This window comes from Nelumbo lutea, chromosome 1 (assembly GCF_056320005.1).
Source record: "Nelumbo lutea isolate HS-2025 chromosome 1, American lotus-T2T, whole genome shotgun sequence".
In the NCBI taxonomy this organism is placed as follows: Eukaryota; Viridiplantae; Streptophyta; class Magnoliopsida; order Proteales; family Nelumbonaceae; genus Nelumbo; species Nelumbo lutea.
The window spans coordinates 185,551,917-185,572,929 of NC_142684.1; the positions used below are offsets into that span (position 1 = coordinate 185,551,917).

Sequence of the window (21,013 nt, forward strand, 5' to 3'; positions counted from 1 at the left end):
TCTGGCGACCTTTAAGGATTTTCCATCTTTGTTTTGCCCTTTGACGATCCTTGCACGTGAGAACAAACGACGAAGGAACTTGCATGCTCTGGAGAACGAACAAATGACGAATGACAATCCTGGCCATTTCCGACGACTTTCGAGAATTTGCCCTCTCTATTTTGCCCTTCAATGATCCTGACAGCACTGATTTCCATCCGACGATCCTTGCACGGGAGAATGAACGACTAAGGAAAGCTACCTTACATGCTTTAGAGAACGAACGAACGACGAACGACAACCCCTCTTTGATCTGATAACCTACTGTCACTGCTCGACTAGGATTAATCCGTCACTTGCATGATCGAGGGTTAATCTGTCTTTTCGTCAGTGTTTGATTAATCTGATAGCACTCGACTGGGATTAATCTGATAGCCCATCACTTGTAGGATTAATTTGATAGGCCGCCACTTGCATGCTCGGCTGCGTTTGATTGTGCTTTTGATTGTCTAGATAAATAGGTATAATAATAATTTCTAGCCATTATCAATTTTCTCCTCAGCAAATGTATTTGCATGTTGATCTCTATATATATTCTTCTATATGAACTTCTCGTTCTTTTCTTTTGGGAGTTTTCTTGTACTACCGTTTGGGTTCTTGCTTAGTGTTCTTATGGTGTTTGTATGTTTGGGTTCTTGTAGTTGCTGCTACAGCCCAACAATTGATAGACTGAAAGTTGCTGCTTTTCCACTTCCTTTCTCCCAATCTCCTTTCCTTTCTAATGTGGCTTACTTTCCCCCCCAACTTTGGTTACTAGGGTTTTCTACTCTGTTCTTCTATAACCGGACAAGCTGATATCGAGAATCAACAACACGCTATCGAGGTTCTAAAGACCAAGCAAAAGAAAGTCATGGTGCGCTGTTGGATATTCGGTTCTTCTTCTTATTATTCATTCTCTGGGGCTCTCGTTTTGAGTTTTGATGGATTTTGGGTATTGTATGCTCTCTCAGGTAAGTCCAATGGTTCCAATGGACGACGACGATTTGGGTCCGCCGTGGTTGAAACTCATGTTGAAGGCCAGCTACTTCATTCCCTGTTTAATCCACGGAGATTCCAACCAGAGCGAGTGCAACCTGTATTGCTTAGACTGCATGGGGAATGCTATATCTATGCGTGCTCTTATTGTTTGATCCACCACAAAGACCGTCGCGTTGTTCGGGTATGTTTTCCATCTTGCTGGACTTCATTTTTCTTCTGTTTCTTCGGCTCCCACAAACCAAAAGGAGCCGAAGCGACTCCACCCTCAAACATTTGTTTGAGTCGTCCGACTTTTCACCGAACCACCAGGACTAGCAAATGGGCCGGATTGACCAAAGCCCATAAAGAATAAATAACATGATTTGATAGCCCAGCACTTACCTGCCCCTATTGTACGTATTCTAATCCAAATCCATTCTTCTTTTCGTTCGAAAATCCAAATCCGAATCCTCCCTGTACATGGATCTCTTGTACTTTGTTTTGCGACAAAGACCTTTACTATGACCGTGAGACAGAGATTTCTTTCCGTTAGTTTTTCGTTAAAATCTACAATTTTAATCCTATACTATCCTTGCATTATTCATCTTGCTTCTCAGGCTCTCCATTCTTCACTGACCGCTCAGAAAACCACAGATCCAGAAGAGCTCTTCAAGCTCTCCCTCCAAGTTGCCTTATCGTGTTCTTAAAGTTCGCTTCTTTACCCACAAAGCTTATCCCCAAGGTCAACGGCGATCCTCTTCTCGGCCACGCTGCGTGATTGCCTAACCCAGTTTGAAGACTCTATCTCGTCCATGCACCCTGGTGACCGGAGACTGCTGCAGGAAACGGTTCTGTGGATCCGATTGGTCATACATACATTGTTCATTGTCGTATGATGGGTCGAGTAAAGCTAAAGGCCCACATGCAATCCAGCTTTAAAAAATTGGTGATGGTGGTGGTCGGTTTTGAGGCCCAGTAAATTCAGACTCCATTAATAGTGATTTTCTATATTAAAAGTTCAAGGACTTGAAGGGATGGTCCCTGACCGAGTAATCCAAGGAAACCATGTTTTTCTCTGAGACTCATCCATGAATCAGTCGGGTATGGCGTGATTATTAGAGATCAGAAGAGCACTCTATCAGTCAACAGACACAGTGCAAATGAAATTGAAGCCACTTTAAATAAAGAATCATTCTGAGCATCAAATACGGCATACTGATTGCAGTCATCAAATGCGGCATTCTGAGCATCAAATGCATAAAGAATCATTCTGAGCGCCGCTCCGCTCGGCTAATCTGTTGACACGAACGACCTAATCTATCACCACCAGGTTTACTTGTAAACTCGGTTGAGTTCTTCATTGCTACCCTCAACTCTTCAAGCACTGTTGCAGCGGTGGTGCTGTTCAACTCTTGTAGCCCGTCCAAGCAGGACTGCTCGTTCGTGATTGCCGCGCTGAGCAATGTCCTGAGGTCGCTGATCTTGGAAGCCGATAACAACTTCTGCAGCTCGGTAAGGGCAACTTGGAGGGAGAGCTTGAAGAGCTCTTATGGATCTGTGGTTTTCTGGGCGGCCAAGGCTAGAAGCAGGAATTGGGGTGCTGTTCGGGGAAGATGAAGAGTGCTTTTCTCCCAATTGTTTGAATATTTAATATAATGGTAGTATAGGAATTAAAACGGTGGATTTCAACCGAAAACTAACGAAAGGGGGTTTTTATCTTACGGTCATAGTATAAAGGGGTTTTTATCTCAAAACAAAGTACAGGGGTCTTTGTCACAGACCCCATAATACAGGGGGTCTTTGTAATTTACCCAACCTCCGCACCTCTCTATCTTGTTTACTGGAAGAAAGAAAGCGCCACCGTCACAGATTACAGAGAGACCGGATAAATGATGATGATCGAATCATCCGTGGCGATGGGGTTTCGCGGCACCACAATCGGCGGTTGTTGCTCCGCTGGCGGCATAGCAAGTGATTATTTCTGTAATTTTTATTCATTTATCCTCAAAATCCACCTCTCCTTTTGTATATCTTATTTTCTTATTTTGAACATTTCTTGGTCTTAGATTATCGTCCCATATGGAGCTCCGAAGACCCCGTCGGCGTCCACATTACTTCCCGTCGTCTGTCTTACGGCGGCAGTCTTGATGTACCCTGGTACTTTTCTGGAACTGCTTCCGGTGGTCGTGCTTCAGTTGGAGCTCACAAGCTGTGAAATTGATTTACAGGAACAGAGTTCCAAGGCTCATTGATGGTTGTTCTCTCCCAACAAGAAACAATATCTTGAAAACCAGAGTTCGGGCAGCAGCAAACCACGCAGGCTCGGCCTCTGCTCATCCGGACCGGAATGGGAAGCCTCGTTACCATCCGTTTGAGGAGATAGCGGAGCCTACGTTGCAGGACGACAGTGAAGAAGCATGTCTCACTGCCGCTGAAACTGCTAGAACCATAATTGAGGTACTACAAGCTCTCTGTATCCAGAAAAAAACTTTATTGGCATGTTATAAAAAGGGCTTTCACTAGATACACATTGTATTGATAACTCTAGTTACTCTGTTTGAAACATAATCATGATTGGCTCATATAGTTCTTAGTCATGGAGGTTCCTCCTTGTGTAGGTAAACAGCAAAGCAACTCTCATGTTTTCTTTATCGGTTAATGATGAAGTTCACGAGAACATCTTCTGGCCCGAGTTGCCTTATGTAACTGATGAACATGGGAGTAAGTAGGATTAATCATGCTTCTTAATAAATAAGTTTCGTCATGGCGTATTTTGGCATAGATATCCTCGGTTTCCTTATCGAACTTTTAAATGATACGGGCATGTTCCAGATCTTTATTTCCAGGTGAATGAAGATCAAGACATTCTGCAAACTCTAACTTCTGAGAATAACTATGTGGTATAAACTTCTGGATTCTGATCTTTTATGAGTTGACCGATTCTCAAAATGTCTCACTGGCAATCACGATATTGAATGCAGCAAGTGATTATAGGCCTGGACACTATGGAAATGCTTAGGGAGATGGAACTGATGGCATCTGATATCGACTTTGGCATTGAAGAAATCGCTGAAGAAGAAGAAGAAGATAGTGATGATATTGATGAGGATGAGGATGAAGATGAAGATGAAGATGAGAACGATAACCATGAAAAGGTGTGGTTATAATTGTGATTTTGTGGTATCATTTTGGATTTTCTATTTATGGAACAACTCTACTATTTAAGATTTTCCTTGTTTTCATTCTCTGTTTTTTTTTTTTCTACTTAATTTTCATAGGATTGGGTTGCAATTCTTGAAGATGAGGAAGATGAATCGGATTCTGATGTGACACTTGGTGACTGGGCAAAATTAGAGACAATGCGTTCTTCTCATCCAATGTATTTTGCTAAAAGGCTGGCTGAGGTTAGTTAACCGAGTATGTAACATTGATTAATATTTTTAGTATCCTATCATCTTATCCTAAGGCAGTGGTGGTGGTGGTCTAGGCTTTGAAGTTGAGAAGGAGACATAGATTAGGGCTCAGTCCCTAATGGAGGTAAACAAAGGCTAATGGAGGGAGGAATTAATGGGAAAGAGAGAGTCTGTCCCTCCTCCATCAAGGGGACTGCTATTAATAGAAGAGGAAGAGGGATCATTTGTGCATGGAATGAGGAACTCCAGAAAATATTTTCAAGGCAGTTAACTTGTACATCTAGGCTGATTTGATAGGGACACACATTAGATTCTATGGTGGGTGACCAGTTAGAAGCCTGCACAGACTGTAACGGCCTTCACTTCTATTATCTTACCATGTGTCGTATGCAGAATGTCTCGCATGCCTGTATGGTGCTTTTGTTGATTGCAGGCCTCGCTTTTGTGCCGCTGATCAGCAGCTTGCTTTGCCGTGGCCTGGCATCTGTCTGTGTCTGGCGTCTAAAGACGGTGGTTTTTTCTGTGAATAGAGGAGATGTCTGCAGTCAACTATTGTTGGTGGCCACAGTTATCCTGTGATGATGTCACCACAGTGATGTGTCTGTGGTTATTCTGTACTATCATATCCACAACATATAAGTTCATCCCCTTACACTTAGATCTAAGGGGCTGTTTGGTACCATTGGCGCTTGAAGTATAAATATGCTGCCATATCAGTGCTACACAGACACTTTGAGTTAACAGTCAGTTTTCTGTTTGATTGGAGATGCTTTAAGTTAAAATGCCCATAAAACACTTCACATGGAAATCCATGCTAAGGGTGTTTCAAGAAACATCAATTTGATGCTTCCTAGGAAGCAAAGTCTCAACACCCTGACTGATGTGGCACTGATGTGCTGACATGGATGAGAAACATGCATTTCTTACAAAGTAGGGTTCAAGTACAAACAATAGTGCTTGTGCTTTAAGGCTGCATTCGGTAAGAGTGCAAATGCAAATTATGTGCTTCATGAAAATGCAAATTGGTTTGGTTTTGCATTCTCACTAAATGTATTTGGTTGTTATGGGTACAAAAACAAATTCCAAGACTTTGATCTACCTTTTTTGCATTGACCAACTTTGCATCCATTTTTTGGAGGTAAAGTTTCCTCCCATTTTGAATGTTAACATGCTGGAAAAAAAAAACAAATTTGCTGTCATTTTCAGTACAAAAATGTATTCTCATCAAATGCCTGCAAAACTGAATTGAAGTGCAAATTCACTTTGGTTCAGTGTTTATGCACTTCCAAATGCAGCCTGTTTCAACTCAAAGCATTGCAGGTTTAAACACCAACAGTACCAAAAACAGCCTAGAAATATCCTTGTAAAAAATTATGACCCTTCATTTTATTTCTTTTCTTCTTTTGTCTACTGCTTGCAATGGTTCTTGCTGTCACCCTAAATTTGTGTTTCCTTGTTTAGGTTGCATCTGATCTTCCTGTGGACTGCATGGAACAACCTCCGGCTGGTCTTGCTATACAAGGCCTTCTAAGACCTGCCTTTAATGAAGAGAGTTCTTTCATCCAAAAGTATATACCAGGCCATGAGCGCAGAAATGATAACTCAAATAATCAGGTTGAGGAAAATGCAGAAAATAAACTGGAAGATATTGGCATGGCTAATGGTGAGTCAACATCTGAAGATTATCCAGTGGCAGAGGAATTGGACAAAAATGAAAGATTAAGAACTAGGACTTCGTTTTACAAATTAGAGATTGTTAAGATTCAGCTGATTTTGGCACATGGAAACCAGGCATGTTCTGAGCTTTGTAGTTTCTTTTTGACAGTAGTTAATTGCTTTTGTTAACTACTTACGACATCAGACCATCTTTTTTGAAAGCATGCATGGTAAATTAGACAATGTATTTTGTATCTTCTATTGGTAATCCAATCTTAACGGTAGGGGTGTAAACGGATCGAATCTGAATCCGATTAGAAAATTCGATTCGACACCCGATGGATATTGAAAATCAATGTTTGAATTCGAATTCGATTTGAATTTGACCGGTTAATTATTTTAGGTAATTAATAAATATATAAAATAAATATTTTATCTATATAATGTATATAAATATATAAATTATTTACATAACTTAAATATTATATAGAAATTATATAAAATATTTAAATATTTTATATATTATATATTATATATAAGAATTAAATGATTGGTCGAATTCGGATATTTATCATACCAAATTAGGTCATACCCAAATTTAATTTGATTATGTTGAATCTTGAATTCAAAATCAGATTTTCGAATACCGTTGACACCCCTACTTAAGGGCCATTACCCAATGTTTGCTCCGGCTATCCAGGTTTTTGTGAGGTTTGGATTGGATTTGGCATTTACTTTTTTGCCACTTATCAAAAGAAAAAAGACAGGCTTCTTAAAATTATCTTGTTACAAAAAAGTTATTTCTTGTTCCCAATTGTTGCTATTTCTACTTTTTGGAACTATTTTTTTTTCCTTCCAGTCTAGATATCAATGATGAAGCCTATCTTTTTTTGTTGTTTTTAATTCATTTGTATGTATTTTAACTATTTTACATATCATAAATTCTTTGCTGACTTACATTTATTGGACATGTCTTTGTATGTAATGTATTCAATCTCCAAAACTACAGTGAACATTATTTTCCATTTGACCTCCCTACAGACTGTTGTGGCAATAGAAGATTTTCAGGAAGCTAAGCCAGATGCTATTGCACATTCATCAGCGAAAATTTTATCCCGTCTGAAAGCTAGCGGGGAAAAGATCACAGAAGCCTTAAAATCTCTCTGTTGGAGATGCAAGAATGTTCAAGTGGAGGTACTGCATTCTGTGCTTTGGAATAAGTTTCTGTACCTCATGTGGCAATTGTCTGAGTATTTTTATGAGAAATGAAGGGTCATTGAGTCACTTTGTGCTCCATGGCAGTTGGAGGTTTATACTATTTCCAATGCACAACTTGCATGTTGTTAACCAGTCTTCAATTTTTGTGTGTTTGAATATACTAAATTTTAAACTATATGTCCCCACAAAACCGGGAAACTCCGCATTATAAGTATCTTTACATTGTGTTTGGTTGTGGAGAAACATGAGAGAAAAGAAAAGAAAGATTTTCTTTTAGGAGTGAATAGTGCTAGTGTGAGCTCCAAAAAGCTCATGGTCGGCCCAATAGAGTCACCACCCATTTTTGTTTAAGAGGAAATGGGTCCTCTTTTCAGGTTGAACGGTTCAGATTTTTAGACAAATAGGGACTCTACTCTTTCACTGGCCTAGAAAAAGAATTTCAAGAGTTCTTTGAATAAGGGGAGGGAAGGGGTTAGGCACCCCTCTCCTTAGTTGCAAACACAACCCAGTTTGAGATCTATCTAGGCTTCTAGGAAACAAATTAGATTTACTTAATCAACAAACAAGACTAGAACACAAGGAAGGGCCGAAGGACTGTAAAGTTCATGGAAAACAATTTCTTCAAAAAAATGTCAACCATGGTTTAATGGGGATGTTTTCAGGGAGTGGGTACTGAATTCCCCAAACCCCTCTCTTCTCTCCCTTAAATACCTTTTTTTTTTTATTAATAACAATAGATTTCATTAAATAGTAGTAAACTTACAAAGAAAAGGAGCTAAGGTATCTTAACTCCCCAGAAGTTGGGAATGCACCCAAACTGATAAAAACAACAATTACAACTGAGCCCATAACCTATACACCCTATTAACCCCTTGCCTAGCTAATCCATCAGCAAAGGAGTTTGCATTTCTCTTTACCCATGTACACTGAACTTCCATATTCTTGATCAGCCATTTGAACTTTCTCTTTTCATTACTATAGCTCCACATCTAGAAGTGTCTTCTTTTAGCCAGTCCACTACGATCACAAAATCTCCCTCTATAATCAATTTCTTGACATTTAGGTCTTTAGCCCTTTGTACCCCTTCTAAAGCTACTAACACCTCATCCCTTAAAGAGTCTCCCACTCCAATTGGACCAGAGAACATAGCTATTTCATTACCTTTCTCATCTCTTAACACCCCCAATACTTGAAAGCCCTGGATTCCCCATGCTATTGCCATCAAAATTTAGTTTGATAAAACCAGGAGGTGGAGTGTTCCATGTGAGATTCAAGGTTTTCTTAATTGAGACTGACCTAACAATTTCTTTCCATTTTCTTAACATATCATCTGTTCAAAAATCTGTGAACTCATCTAGTGTTTTCAGCCAATGTATTATTCTTATATGAATCACTTTTAGCATAGTTTCCAAACCTCTCTCCTTTTCTGAAAAGATCTTTGAATTTCTTTCTTCCCATATTGTCCAACAAACAGCAGCTATCACACATCTCCACATGATTCTTGATCTTTTTGTTGGGCAGTCAAGAGAAGAAGAGGAAAACAAGCTTTGCACATTTGTTGGGGAGATCCACCTGCACCCAAACAAAGAAGTAAACCATTCCCAAATACTTTTTGCCAAAACACAGGATATTAGCAAGTGGTAACCAGACTCACCAATAGTTTTGCAAAGAACACACCAGTGTGGAGATAAATGGCTATTGGGTCTTTTTCTTTGAAGTAAATCACGTGTGTTAACTCTTTCCAGGAAAGCTTCCCAACAGAAACTCCCAACCCTCGGAGGTATAGGTTGACACCACTCTTCCTTGACAGGGAATGACAAGCCAATAGGAATTACCGGTTGTATTAGGGCTTTAAAAAAGGAGGCACAAGTAAAGGATCCGGAAGGAGACAAAGTCCAAATCCTACTATTTGTTTTTGTAGGCTCCAAGAAAACCCCATCAAGAATGGACAAGAGAGTTGAGGTACTATCCAATTCTGTATCCCTGAGTGCTCTTCTCAAACCCAAATTCCAACCAGACCCAGAATTTGAATTTAAAGGAACAAGGAATGTGGCAATTGGTTCATTTTTTAAGGTGAATATTGCAAAAAGGGTTGGAAATTGGTCTTTCAAAGGAGACTCCCCAACTCAAACATGTTCCCAAAACATAATGAGGTTACCTGAGTGCAAGTCATACATGATCCAAAGAGAAAGCAGAGGCAAAATAGCTTGGATTGATTTCCAAGGTGATGCTCTTGTAGACATAGCTAGAATCCTAGAGTCCCAACCATTCTCTGCAAGCCTGTGAATACTACAAATTTTCTTAGCCCATAGTTTTTCCTTCTCCAATGAAAATCTCCACAACCATTTCCCTAGTAAAGCCAAGTTCCTCTTCCTTATGTTCCCAATGCCTAGCCCTCCCTCTTGCTTACTCCTACACACCCTCTCTCATTTAACCCTATGGTCCTTCTCCTCCTTCCTTGGCTCCCACAGGAAATCTCTCATTAGCTTTTCCAACTTGCTAGCCACCCCTGCAAGCACCTTAAAAGCCGAAAGGTAATAAATGGGCAAGTTAGCTAGAGTAGACCTAATTAAGGTGATTCTTGCTCCAAGAGATAGATAGTTTTCCTTCCAAGATGCAAGTCTCTTTTCAAACCTCTCCACAACTGGAGGCCAATTCCACACTTAACAATCCAAAATGTTTGCACACGCAAGGATCTCAGTTTCCCCCATATTCACACCTACAACACAACTTTTATCAAAGTTTACTTCAGATTCGACGTTTGCTCAAAGAGTTGTATTGTAAGTTTCAAATTCCTAATCCAATTCATGTCCCCTCCCTCATAGAAGAAAATCGTATCATCTGCAAACTGCAAATGTGTGAGTGGTATGTTCTCCCTACCTACTCTCCACCCTTTGGTTAGACTTCTAGAATTTGTCCTAGAGATCAATCTCCCTAAGACATCATCAACCAAGGTGAACAAGAAAGGAGAAAGGGGGTCTCCTTGTCTTATTCCCCTCAAAGCTGGGAAGAAGTCCACCACCGTTCCATTCACCAAAATAGAGTAGTGGCAAGTCCTAATACACCTTAAAACCCACCTGCACCATCTATCTCTGAACCCAAAGTTGATCATCACCTCCAACAGAAAGGACCAGTCTACCAAATCATAAGCTTTTTCCAAATCTAGCTTACAAACAACACCCTTTTTCCTTGATTTCTTAAAGTCCTCCGCACACTCATTTGCTATAAGTATTTGATTGATTATTTTCCTTCCCCTCACAAAAGCCCCTTGGTTATTTGATATAATGGTATTGAGTACTTGTCTAATCCTAAGGGACTTCTCTCTTCTTGGAAACCAAAGCAATGAATGTGGAATTCAACCCTGAATTAATCACTCCTCTTCTGTGGAACTCATCAAAGACTGGCATTAAATCTTCTTTCAAAATCTCCCAACAGTCTTGATAAAATGCCATCATAAAACCATCTGGGCCTGGAGCCTTTGACCTATCCATAGAAAATACTGCTTCATTTACTTCCTCCACCTCAAAATTTCTCTCTAACCATTCCCTATCTTCTAAACTTAGGTTTTGCCATTCCATATCCTCAATCAACACCCTATTACTTAAATGTTTTCTATAGATAGATCTGAAATGGTTTGCAAATGCCCTAGCAATCTCACCCTGATTACATAAGGTGATCCCCTCCACTTCCAAACTTGAGATAAAATTTTTCCTTCTTTTCCCACTTGCCAAAACATGAAAGAATTTAGTATTCCTATTCCCCTCCTTCAACCATTTACACCTTGCCTTTTGTTTCCAGCTAATTTCCTCCTTGAGCAAGTCATCCTCTAATTGTTTTCACAATTTCCACCTTTGTTCTTTGTCCTCCTGTGTAATACAACCCCTCCCCTCCTTCACATCAAAATCTTCTAGTTGTGCAATCACAACTTGCTTCCTTTATTCTAACCTCCCAAATTCTAAATTATTCCATTCCTTAATTTTAACCTTCAAGAATTGTAGCTTCTTATGGAACTTCATCCCTTTCCATTAATAAAACCCAGGTAGTGTAGCCACATATTTTCAAATCTGAACGGGGCAGGCTCTGTATTTCCCAACTCTTCTTCACCAATCATAATAGGCCAATGGTCTGAAGTTGCCCTTGGAAGTGCTCTAGAAATCAAACTACCCCAATGGTCCTCCCAATCTACTAAAAAAAGAAATCTATCCAGCTTTGAGCATATGGGATTCACTTGTAGGTTGGACCATGTATAGTAAATGTGCCAAAGGAATCTCTTTGAGTTCAAGAAACTCCACAAATTGATTAAATTTTCTCATGCGTGTAGTCACCCTCTGTCTAGGATTATTTGTTTCTTCTGAAAACCTAATTACATTAAAATCACCTCCTAAACACCAAGGTCCATCCCACAAGCCCCTTATATCCCCCAACTCTTCCCTTAGATTCCTCCTCTCTCTATAATCATTAGGCCCGTAGACATTTGTTAACACCCACTCGAATCCATCCTCCACTTGCTTAAACTTTAATGAAATTGAAAATTGGCCTATCAACTCCATTGCTATGCAAACCTCATTCTTCCATAATGTTATTATACCCCTTGCAGACCTCCAAGAAGGTGCGGTAGCCCAACTGACTCCCCTAGTTCTCCAAATGCTCCTAACCCACCTAACATCAAAATCTGCTCTCTAGAATCCTGTAGCATAACTATATCTGGGTTTATCTTCTTAATTGCCTCTTTAATTACTGCTCTTTTTCTAGCACTTCCCAACCCTCTAATATTCCATCTGACAATTTTCATTTTGTTCTTTTTTCTTCCCCCCCCCCTCCATTCCTGTAAATCATTACTTAACCCCCTTCCTTCTTTCCCCTTTGACACCCAGTCTCCTCCAATATCCCTCATCAATCTTTCAGCCTTACTCAGTTTTCTCTTCCTCACCTTACCTCCCTCATTTTGTAGGAAAATTTTAAGATCATTTGGATCTTTCAAATTACACTCAAGTTTCCCCACAAATGCTGCCACAGAATCCTCACTATTCACCTCCCTTACATTTTGCTTATTGGATCCTCCTTCCTTACTTGTACCCTCACACTTAACCCACCTGCCATCTCCTTCTGTATGTTATTTTCCTCAAACTCATCCAATAGCCTCTTAAAAATTTCCCAAAGTCTTGCATTTCTTTCCATTACCTCCTCTTCCCCTTCACCTTTCTCAATAGCCTCTCCACTTCTACTATTCTCTTTTGTTCCCTCTTCTCCAACACGTGCTTCGTCCTCTGGAATGGGAATGGAATCTAGCACAACAGACAAAGAGCAATCATTAGTAACACAAAACGAATGGACACAGATACCTGAGTTTTTCTGATTTCGGGTGGGATTGCAAGGATTGATAATATTTCCTGTCATTCATTGTTTTGGATTGTGAATGTTTTTTGTGTCCTCGGCTTGGTTCTGAACAGACAGCTTTCCCTTCACTTGTACAACACAAAGATTACTTCCTACACCCTTCTGTTTACCCCTTACTGAGATGGTTCTATTTTGCCGCTGAGAAGCCTCAGAAACCTCCTTACAAATAACCTGCCTAGCATTCTGGTTTGGCAATGGAACTTCTGGTTGTGAGCAAAAGTTTCCATCTCCGTGGGTTTGTCTGTGCTCAGCTACGTTGGCCTCCTCTTCTCTATCAGATCGAGCCTTCACACCAACATTAATTCCGTTTTCTGGATCTTCTGTAAAGAGCCACTCTAGATTTAATGTGGCTTCAACTTCTTCTAACTGCAATTTCCTTTCCCCTACACTTCCTAGGCTGGTCGAATCTTCAAACTCTTCCTCTCCTTCAACCTCCTCCACAATGCAGGCCACCCAATCTTCATCCACTGCCTCCCTCTCATCCACACTAGCTCGTGCATACCTTGGGTTTGGCCTGTCTGAGTAGGACTGGACAGCACTAACCGACTCTGCATCTAAGTGAGATGCCCATTGCCAAGGGCGCCTTGATCCAAGATCGGTCCTTTGTGACTGTACGAAACCAGCCCCAGCTACCTTCGTTGGAGAAGAAGATAGACAGACTACTGTCTACAGTCGCAGGCTTCTTCACCCAACCCACGTGATCACTTAAAAAATCACGTGGGTTGGTCTTCACACCAAGGATTGAATCGCGCCTACTCCCGGTTGGTTCAGAGCAAACGGTTCTTGGTTTATACTTAATCGACCCACAACCACTCTTGGCCACGTCAGCGTAGGAAGCTCGGGCCTCTTTCGCTCCTATTAATTCAAAATTTTTTGAAATCTTTGCCTTAAATATATTACTTAACCCTTGATTTTCCTTTACCAACTTTTCAGCTTCCCCATTAAGATTTCTCTGCTCGCCACTATTCCTCACCACCAATTGTAAGCCACGTGTACACCAGCCCGCCACATCAGCGTCTTCAACCTCGGTTCTTCTTCCCCAAAGAGTCGCTTCCACTTCTGAAATCAACCAGACACGATACCAGAAACCATCAGAGAACACTTCAATGGATCTGGGCAGCAACTCTGGTTTCACCCCTGCAATAGCCTCAGCAGCATATAAATCTTGAAGATTAATCTCCTCCAAGGCTCCTCTCATCAACCTCACTATTTTCTCCAGGTTCGGCTCGTTCCAAAGATGAAACGGAAGATCAAACAATTTAAGCGTGAAGCTTCTAGTGGTGTGTTCCATCTCATTACAAAGTGGCTTCCAATTTTGGAGCTGGAGCAATCCCTGTTCAGAGTTGAACGTAGTGAAGTCCCACTCTCCATCACCTACATCGATGATTGCCTTCCTATCAAAGAAAGGCTTCAAAGCTACATCGGATTTTGTTCCTAGGTTGCACACCACTGTGTCCAGCAATTTTCCTCCAATCCTTCACTTCTTTATTAGCTGTTAACACCATTCTTCTCTCCCAGATACTCTTCTCCACCTCAATCAAGAATCTTTTAACCCCCATCGAACTAGCAATTGCTTCTCCGCAAAGAGAAGAGCTCTGTTATGTAGTTTCCTGCACCTCATCACTTTCGTCAACTACCATTTGGTTCGAATGGTTATGTTCGCTAGACTCCTTTTTGTTTGCATCTAGTACCTTGTTCAAGCCACTATCAATATGTAACAAATATTGTTGTAATTTGTCTGCAACAGCCAACCATCCTTGGACCTCCTTCCCTTTTGGAATACATACCATCTGTCTCCTATTGTCAAAAAACTCTGTGATATCCTCTCTCATTTCTTCTCAACTCAACTTCAAATCTCTTCCTGTATACTTTTAAAAAATTCCTCCAGCCTTCTTTCCTGATAGAATAGGTTACTCCATCAATAAATCCTTCCAAGATCGAACAAGATCCTCTTGGTCTTAACCTTCAACTCAGTTTTCCACCTGGTTCACCTTCTGGAAAACTCCTTCACTTCGACCTCTCTCCATCTCAGTTCAACTCGTCTCCATCTCAGTTCACTTCAACCTTTGACCGGCCATCCCTTAGTGATCCCTTAAGTACCATGGCTGATAAAACTAAAGAATCCTTCCATGAACCTTAAATTCCTTCAAACTTACCACCATAATAAGCAAGCAAATGACTTAGAAATCAAATAAAATTACTAAAAATCAAGCAAAAACAATAACAAGATGAGCTGAGAAGATTACCTCTCGAGTGTAGCCTTGACAAACAATTTCCAGCAACTAAGACGGACTCTAAAATGCATGTTGAAGGTGATCCTCGTTGGTAGTTCGATTCCAAACGTTCTTGGATGGTAGGAAATGTATATTTTAGAGTTTCTTAGACTTAGCTATAAGTTAGGGACGAGATTGGGAGAGCTGGAGTGATCTGGACGCTTGTCAAAACCCTAGGATTCCCATTGACATAGGGTTTGGATATGTTTTCACTCAAGGTCGAGTTTCTCTGATTGTGGGTGCTCTCCCTTCGTTTTTCTCCCATTTTCCCTTAAAAAATGCATGATTTATAGAGGATAGAAAGCAAACCACGTCTGCAACTTCTTCTCCACGCGTCCAAGACTTCATAGAGCTTTCTCCATGTGTGAAATCTCGAAGATTTTGCTTATAAAAGCTTCCTATCATCATTTGTCGATGGTTCCCCATGAAAGATTGAAGAGATTTTGGGGTTTTTGACCCCCCAATGAAGTGGTTTTCGTATCTGACCTTGAAGGGCTCAAATTAGGCATGCTAATGGCAGAAAACATAAATTAGAGATGGCCATAATGGCCTTTATGTCACTTCCTAGGTCCAAGAAGGGTTATTTTGGGGTTTTTGGGTTTATTTGGCCTATTAGGAGCAAGCTGATTGGTCCAAATGTTTAGAGGGGATTATGTGAAGGAATGCCATCAGCCACTACCTCCCTAAAACCCTAGATCAAGGCCAACTAAGGGTGATTTAATCTGGAGCACTAGAATCTTTTTAGTTTAACGGTTAAATGGAGGAGTTAGGCCGTAAAAATTGACATATTGGGGTTTTTTGGGTCTTTGAACATGGTGGTGAAGTCCAATTGGTCAAATAAATCTGGAATGATGGAGATCCATGGCATGATGTGCTCTAATCAATGAGATTTGCTGAAATAGAATCTCTGCTTGATGGTGGGTCAAATGAGGGAATCTCAAGATGAAATTTGGTGGGTAGGCATTACTAAACATCTTAGATTGGATGGAAAAGATGGATCTTTGATCAGATATTTGAATTGGAAGATTTAGCTTAGATTAAGGTTTTAACTTGGAATCTTGCTAGTTTCGGAAGGAAATGAGGGAATTTACGGTTGAAATTGAATGGGTGAGTTAATTTCGGGTTTTGGAATTACTGAGAGGGATTTGATCATCAAGATTATAATTCTTGGTGCAGTTGGAATATTTGCCAATGGGATGATCAACTCTAGAGATTTTGAGTTGAAACGTAAATTAAGTTGTTGAATCTTGTGAGGAATTTAGGTTTGGTCCTTGGGGCTTATCAGTTTCTATGATTGATTGTCATGATTTTGGGATGGGATATGGTAGTTGACATATCTCAATGATTTTAAAGTTTGGGATCGAGAACAAAGGCATAAAGCGAAGGAGCTGAGCCAAAAATTGGGTGCTGACAGCTAGCTTGGCTTCCTCTCACTCTCTTCACTGTTTTCTTTTGCTTTCTCTACCTTATGTAGAGAAAGTACAAGAAGTCAAAGAGAAAACTTACCTTCCTATCTTGCCTCAACTTTCTTTTGTCTTTTGGTTTCCCTTGTTTACCAAACTAAGGAAAGTTACTCTCTTTTAGATTTTCTTTGCCTTTCTTTTTCTTTTCAACCAAACTTATTGTTACTAATTAAGTACACTTTGAAATATTCTATTGATTATCCTTGTTTACATACACGTTGCAGCTTGTGCCATTGGAAATGGTCTTGTGCAAGGGAATCTTGGTCTCTTGGATCTCATATGGAAACTGTGGACTAATTGTTATTTTAGTTTTTCTATAGACAAGTAGACAACCACTTGTCTCAGTATCTATACTCTCTTAGAGCACATGAAGGAAAACACCGAGTAACTAATTACACTGATGTGGCCTTCCAGAATATACGAACTTGAGTGGTGGTATCATGTGCCTATATCCCCTTGGCCTTTGGCCAAGTCCCTTGGAGCTTGGGCTTGGGCTGTATCAACCTGGCCTGGTCCTGAGTGTGGGCTTTCGTTCCTATTAGAGCTCTTATGGAAATTGCATGTTTTGGGGCTTCTGAGGTCTTTAACAGGAATTTAAAGTGGAAAATGGCCAAGTGGCTCCCTCACTAGAATTTTCCTGTTATGGTATGTGGTATGACTGGGTTTAGAGAGATCTATACACCAAGATGGTGCTTACCAACATGTATTTTTTGTTTTTCAAAACAAAACCACTCATATGATCAGCCCCTTAGTTTATATTTTATTTGACTTTGTTTCCAAAGTGTCCATGTCTCAATGCTCACTGAAACCTGTTAACCATTTAATATTACTTAGAGATCTCAACAGATGACTAATTGTTATTCCCAGCAGTTTGCTAGGAGGATAAAGAGAAAACAGAACTCTTTGTTATCAAGTTCTGTTTATTGCTGATATTTGCAGGTTTCCTATTATTTGACGAAATAAATTAATTAATAAATATTATAGATTTTCTATTATCAAAACTTCAATTGAAAACAAAACTTACCTTACAGTTTTCAAAAACAAAAAAAAAAGAGACTAGTAAAATTTTGTACCACTCTGAGAAGTGTAATGTGTAGAAATGATGCCTGCCCTGTGGCTGTTTGGCTTGGTTAACTCCAGGAACAAAAGAGAGCCATGTGACTTGTAGTTGGGGACTTGCAATATTACCCACCAGTCATCATAAAAGAAGAAATGAACCCTTCATGTTGTTTGAATGTTTTGGAAAGAAATTTTTTTTTTCTCTGCAAACAATGTACATGTGTATATTCAGGTCAAGCAAGGAAGCTCTGTAGATGACCCCACCAATTTATGCAACTCTAGGGATCCTACAACCAATCTAGATTTGCCATCGGATAGGGGAACTCTGGATCAGACATAGTGCATGCTTGCATTCTCACAGTCCAAATCATCCTATGGCCAATCCAGATTTTTTAAATTTCAATTTTTAATTCAAAAGGTACCCATAGATGGGCTTATTTTGACTGTATGTCAACGTCTTTTACACATAAGATTGTTTCGTGACATAGGTTGGGGAGAGGAACATGGAGAGTCCTCTTCAACTTCAAAACTAATTTGCCACATGGAACAGTGGAAGATTCCTGGGTTGTTTAGACTTCTCACTAAATGATCCAACTAGCAAATTTGTTCCAATACACACATGCATGAATGTATACTGTGGGTTTGCCAGTTGAGTTTAGTGAGCTCTTCGAAATAACCCAGGAATCTTCTACATGGAAAATTAGTTTGGATCTTAAAAGGAATAGCAGTTTTCCTCTTCCCATCCTATGTCAATGGAAAATTTTGACCGACCTTGTGACATGTTCGAGATAGACTTATTTTATGGACAACCTTTATGTTAAAAAATGACTGACTGTAATCAACTGGGCAAAGCTCCAATACAAGGTGGGTGGAACATAAGGGTGATGGACAGTGGGATTAAACACATACCAATCCAGTGGGTACCTTATCTGGCAGATGGTTTGAATTGACCACAAGACCCCTCAATGTGGCAGAAATACATAGTTTCATGTAGGAAGCTCCCAATTGACCCAATTAGGGCCGAGAGAAGAGAGGGAGGGAGGGGGAGAAAGTTTAGGGGTGAAAATGGATCGGATCGTGATCTGATCTGAGATCCAATCCTATTTGGTCGAATTTGGATCACCCCTGTTCAGATCTTTGGAACGGATCAGATTCGGATCACCCCTATCCGATCCGAGAAGATTTGATCTGATATATATTATATATTTATAAATATATATATACATATATGTTATTCATTTATTTATAAATATATTTTTATATTGTATTTTTATAAATTTGTTACATTTTTTTTTATAAAAACATGTATATATATGATGAAAATAATTAAAAAAATACTTGTATTTTTTGTTTTTACTTTATTTAAATTAGTATATTTTATTTTTTTAATAATTTTTAATTTTTTTTTAAAGTCAGATCGGATCAGATCAGAGGATCCAACTTACCGTTAGAATTCGAATTCAAATCAAGTCCTATCAGATCCGATCGGATCGGACTCGACATGAACAGTGTCGGATCGGATTTGAATATGCCCTGATTTGAATCCGATCCGATTTGTTTGCATCCCTAGGAGAAAGGTTACATGCATTCTGAACAATGTTTGAAAAGGTGTGGGAGGCGTATGCCTAGAGGCGCGCCGCTAGGCGAGGCACTCCCAAAGCGCCCTGAGGCGTATGCCATAGGCGCTGACACCTCTGAGGCGTATGCCTTAGGTGCAAGAGGCATATGCCTCATGCGCTTTTTTCATGAGGCGTGCTAGTGGCGTACACCTCATGCGCATCTTATATAAAAAGACAGAAAAAAAAGAAAAAAGAATAAAAAGGAAAGGAAAGGAAAGGGAAAGAAAAGATAAGGGGAAAGTAAATGGTTTGACCCCTGCCCCTTCTGTTGGGGGGCGAACCCCCCCGCCCCCTTTTCGATGCAGTCTAATTTGTTTTTTTGAGTTAGGGGGGTCTTGTTCCGCTCCGGCAAGCGAGCAAAGCAAGCTCGCCCCCAATTTGACAAGACCCCCCCTTTCAACTAATGTTATGCATCTTTATTCTTCTTAATATAATTTTTTTTTATTAAAAATAAAGAAAAAAATGAAATCCCCCTTCCTCCTCCTAACCCCCCTCCTATTTGAGGAGGCTTACGCCTCTTGCGTTCTGAACTACACCTCACGCCTCTAGGTAGTGGAATGCCTCGCATCGCCTCTGTGTTTTAAAACATTGATTATGAGCCTGTATTGTAGAGTAACTGCACATCTACCCTAATCTGAATTTTCCTAGAGTACATGAAATTTTGGAATCGGTTATCTTAGATATTGACTGTTTCTGCAAATTGATACAGGAGGCAGCGCTTGTTGGTGTAGATAGTCTTGGTTTTGATTTGAGGGTTTGCTCAGGAACACAGGTCCAGACATTGCGGTTTGCTTTTAAGACACGGGTATGCTTTGGTGATTAAAAATCTTTATATCTAATATGCACTTGAAGTTTCTGTTGCTCTGTAATCTCTTTGAATTCAAACACCCTAGTCAGGCAATTTCAGTTAAGGGGTCTTCTTAAGTTTCCTTTTGTAAGTTTGAGGTTTCTGCTTCGGATAAAATCATGAAGAAGACTCAAACCAAATGTTATACTTTCAGGAAAGTTCTCTTGGAGCCCGTTCACTCTCCATGTTAGTTAACAGCCAACAATGCTACTCACTTGATTGTTTGTTGTGAGTAAGCTGTGTTATGAACTAATACAAAGAGTTACGATCTGCTACCAACAATTGCTCCCAACACTGTCCCAACCATCCATCACAGTCGCACATTGGGAACATCTCCTCATGAGTGACAAGGGAGATGTTCCCAATGTGTGGCTGCAGTGATTGTTGGGAGCGTTGTGTTGGTAACAGATCTCTATCCTAACACGAAGTGCAGTATGGATTGGGTCTCTATCAGTTTGACCAGAAACTGGTAGATGCACAATTCAGGACTGCTAGATTGCATTGTAATCCTATTGGTATGTCATCTTCAATGTAAAATTCATTTCTTACAATTTGATTTTTTAGCTCCTGTTCCTATGATCTTATGAATCTGAAGAGCCTAGCATATCCGAAATTTTTGGGGACAGGAGTTTGAAATGTTATCTCTGTAAATGAAAGAATGAATTTTATTTGCAGGCCACTTCAGAGTATAGTGCTGAGAGACAACTTCGTGAACTATTATTCCCAAGGATCCACCACAAATTACCAAAGCCGCAACAGGCCCACCAGAAGGAATGCTGACTCTATTGGGTTGTACATTTCCATTTGCTTAATTTTTTTTTATTTTTTTATTAGTAATTTATGGGTCCCTGAATCGAATCTGTCAGGTCAGCTGTTCCTTGAAATGATACGCATCTTATGTATTTTATGTGAAATATATACAGAAGGTGCTGGGTATCCATTGCCTTTCATTTATTTGGTCATAGTTTTTGCGATACTTCTCGCTGTCTATATTTTACTTTCATTGTTTTTAGCAAATGCCAATTCTATCGTGGTTGGAAGCTGGGAACAATTAAATGAAGAGCAATTGGAC

General features: G+C 39.9%; 1 protein-coding gene across 4 annotated transcripts; it reads left to right on the top strand.

Moving 5' to 3' along the window:
* The first annotated feature begins 1,957 nt into the window (after window positions 1-1,957).
* LOC148879790 (uncharacterized protein At3g49140-like) lies at window positions 1,958-20,917 on the top strand. Of its 4 annotated transcripts, none has more exons than XM_088961480.1 (11): window positions 1,958-2,967; window positions 3,063-3,153; window positions 3,225-3,453; window positions 3,615-3,717; window positions 3,829-3,896; window positions 3,978-4,151; window positions 4,275-4,400; window positions 5,871-6,200; window positions 7,107-7,259; window positions 19,804-19,899; window positions 20,617-20,917. In XM_088961480.1, the coding sequence occupies exons 1-11, from the start codon at window positions 2,886-2,888 to the stop codon at window positions 20,719-20,721; spliced, it is 1,557 nt and encodes a 518-aa protein (XP_088817606.1). In that variant the 5' UTR covers window positions 1,958-2,885; the 3' UTR covers window positions 20,722-20,917. The 4 variants fall into 4 exon arrangements, with proteins under 4 accessions (XP_088817606.1, XP_088817605.1, XP_088817607.1 ...); XM_088961479.1 differs by having other exon boundaries at window positions 2,040-2,979; XM_088961481.1 differs by lacking the exons at window positions 3,615-3,717; window positions 3,829-3,896 and having other exon boundaries at window positions 2,040-2,979.
* The last annotated feature ends 96 nt before the right edge of the window (window positions 20,918-21,013 follow it).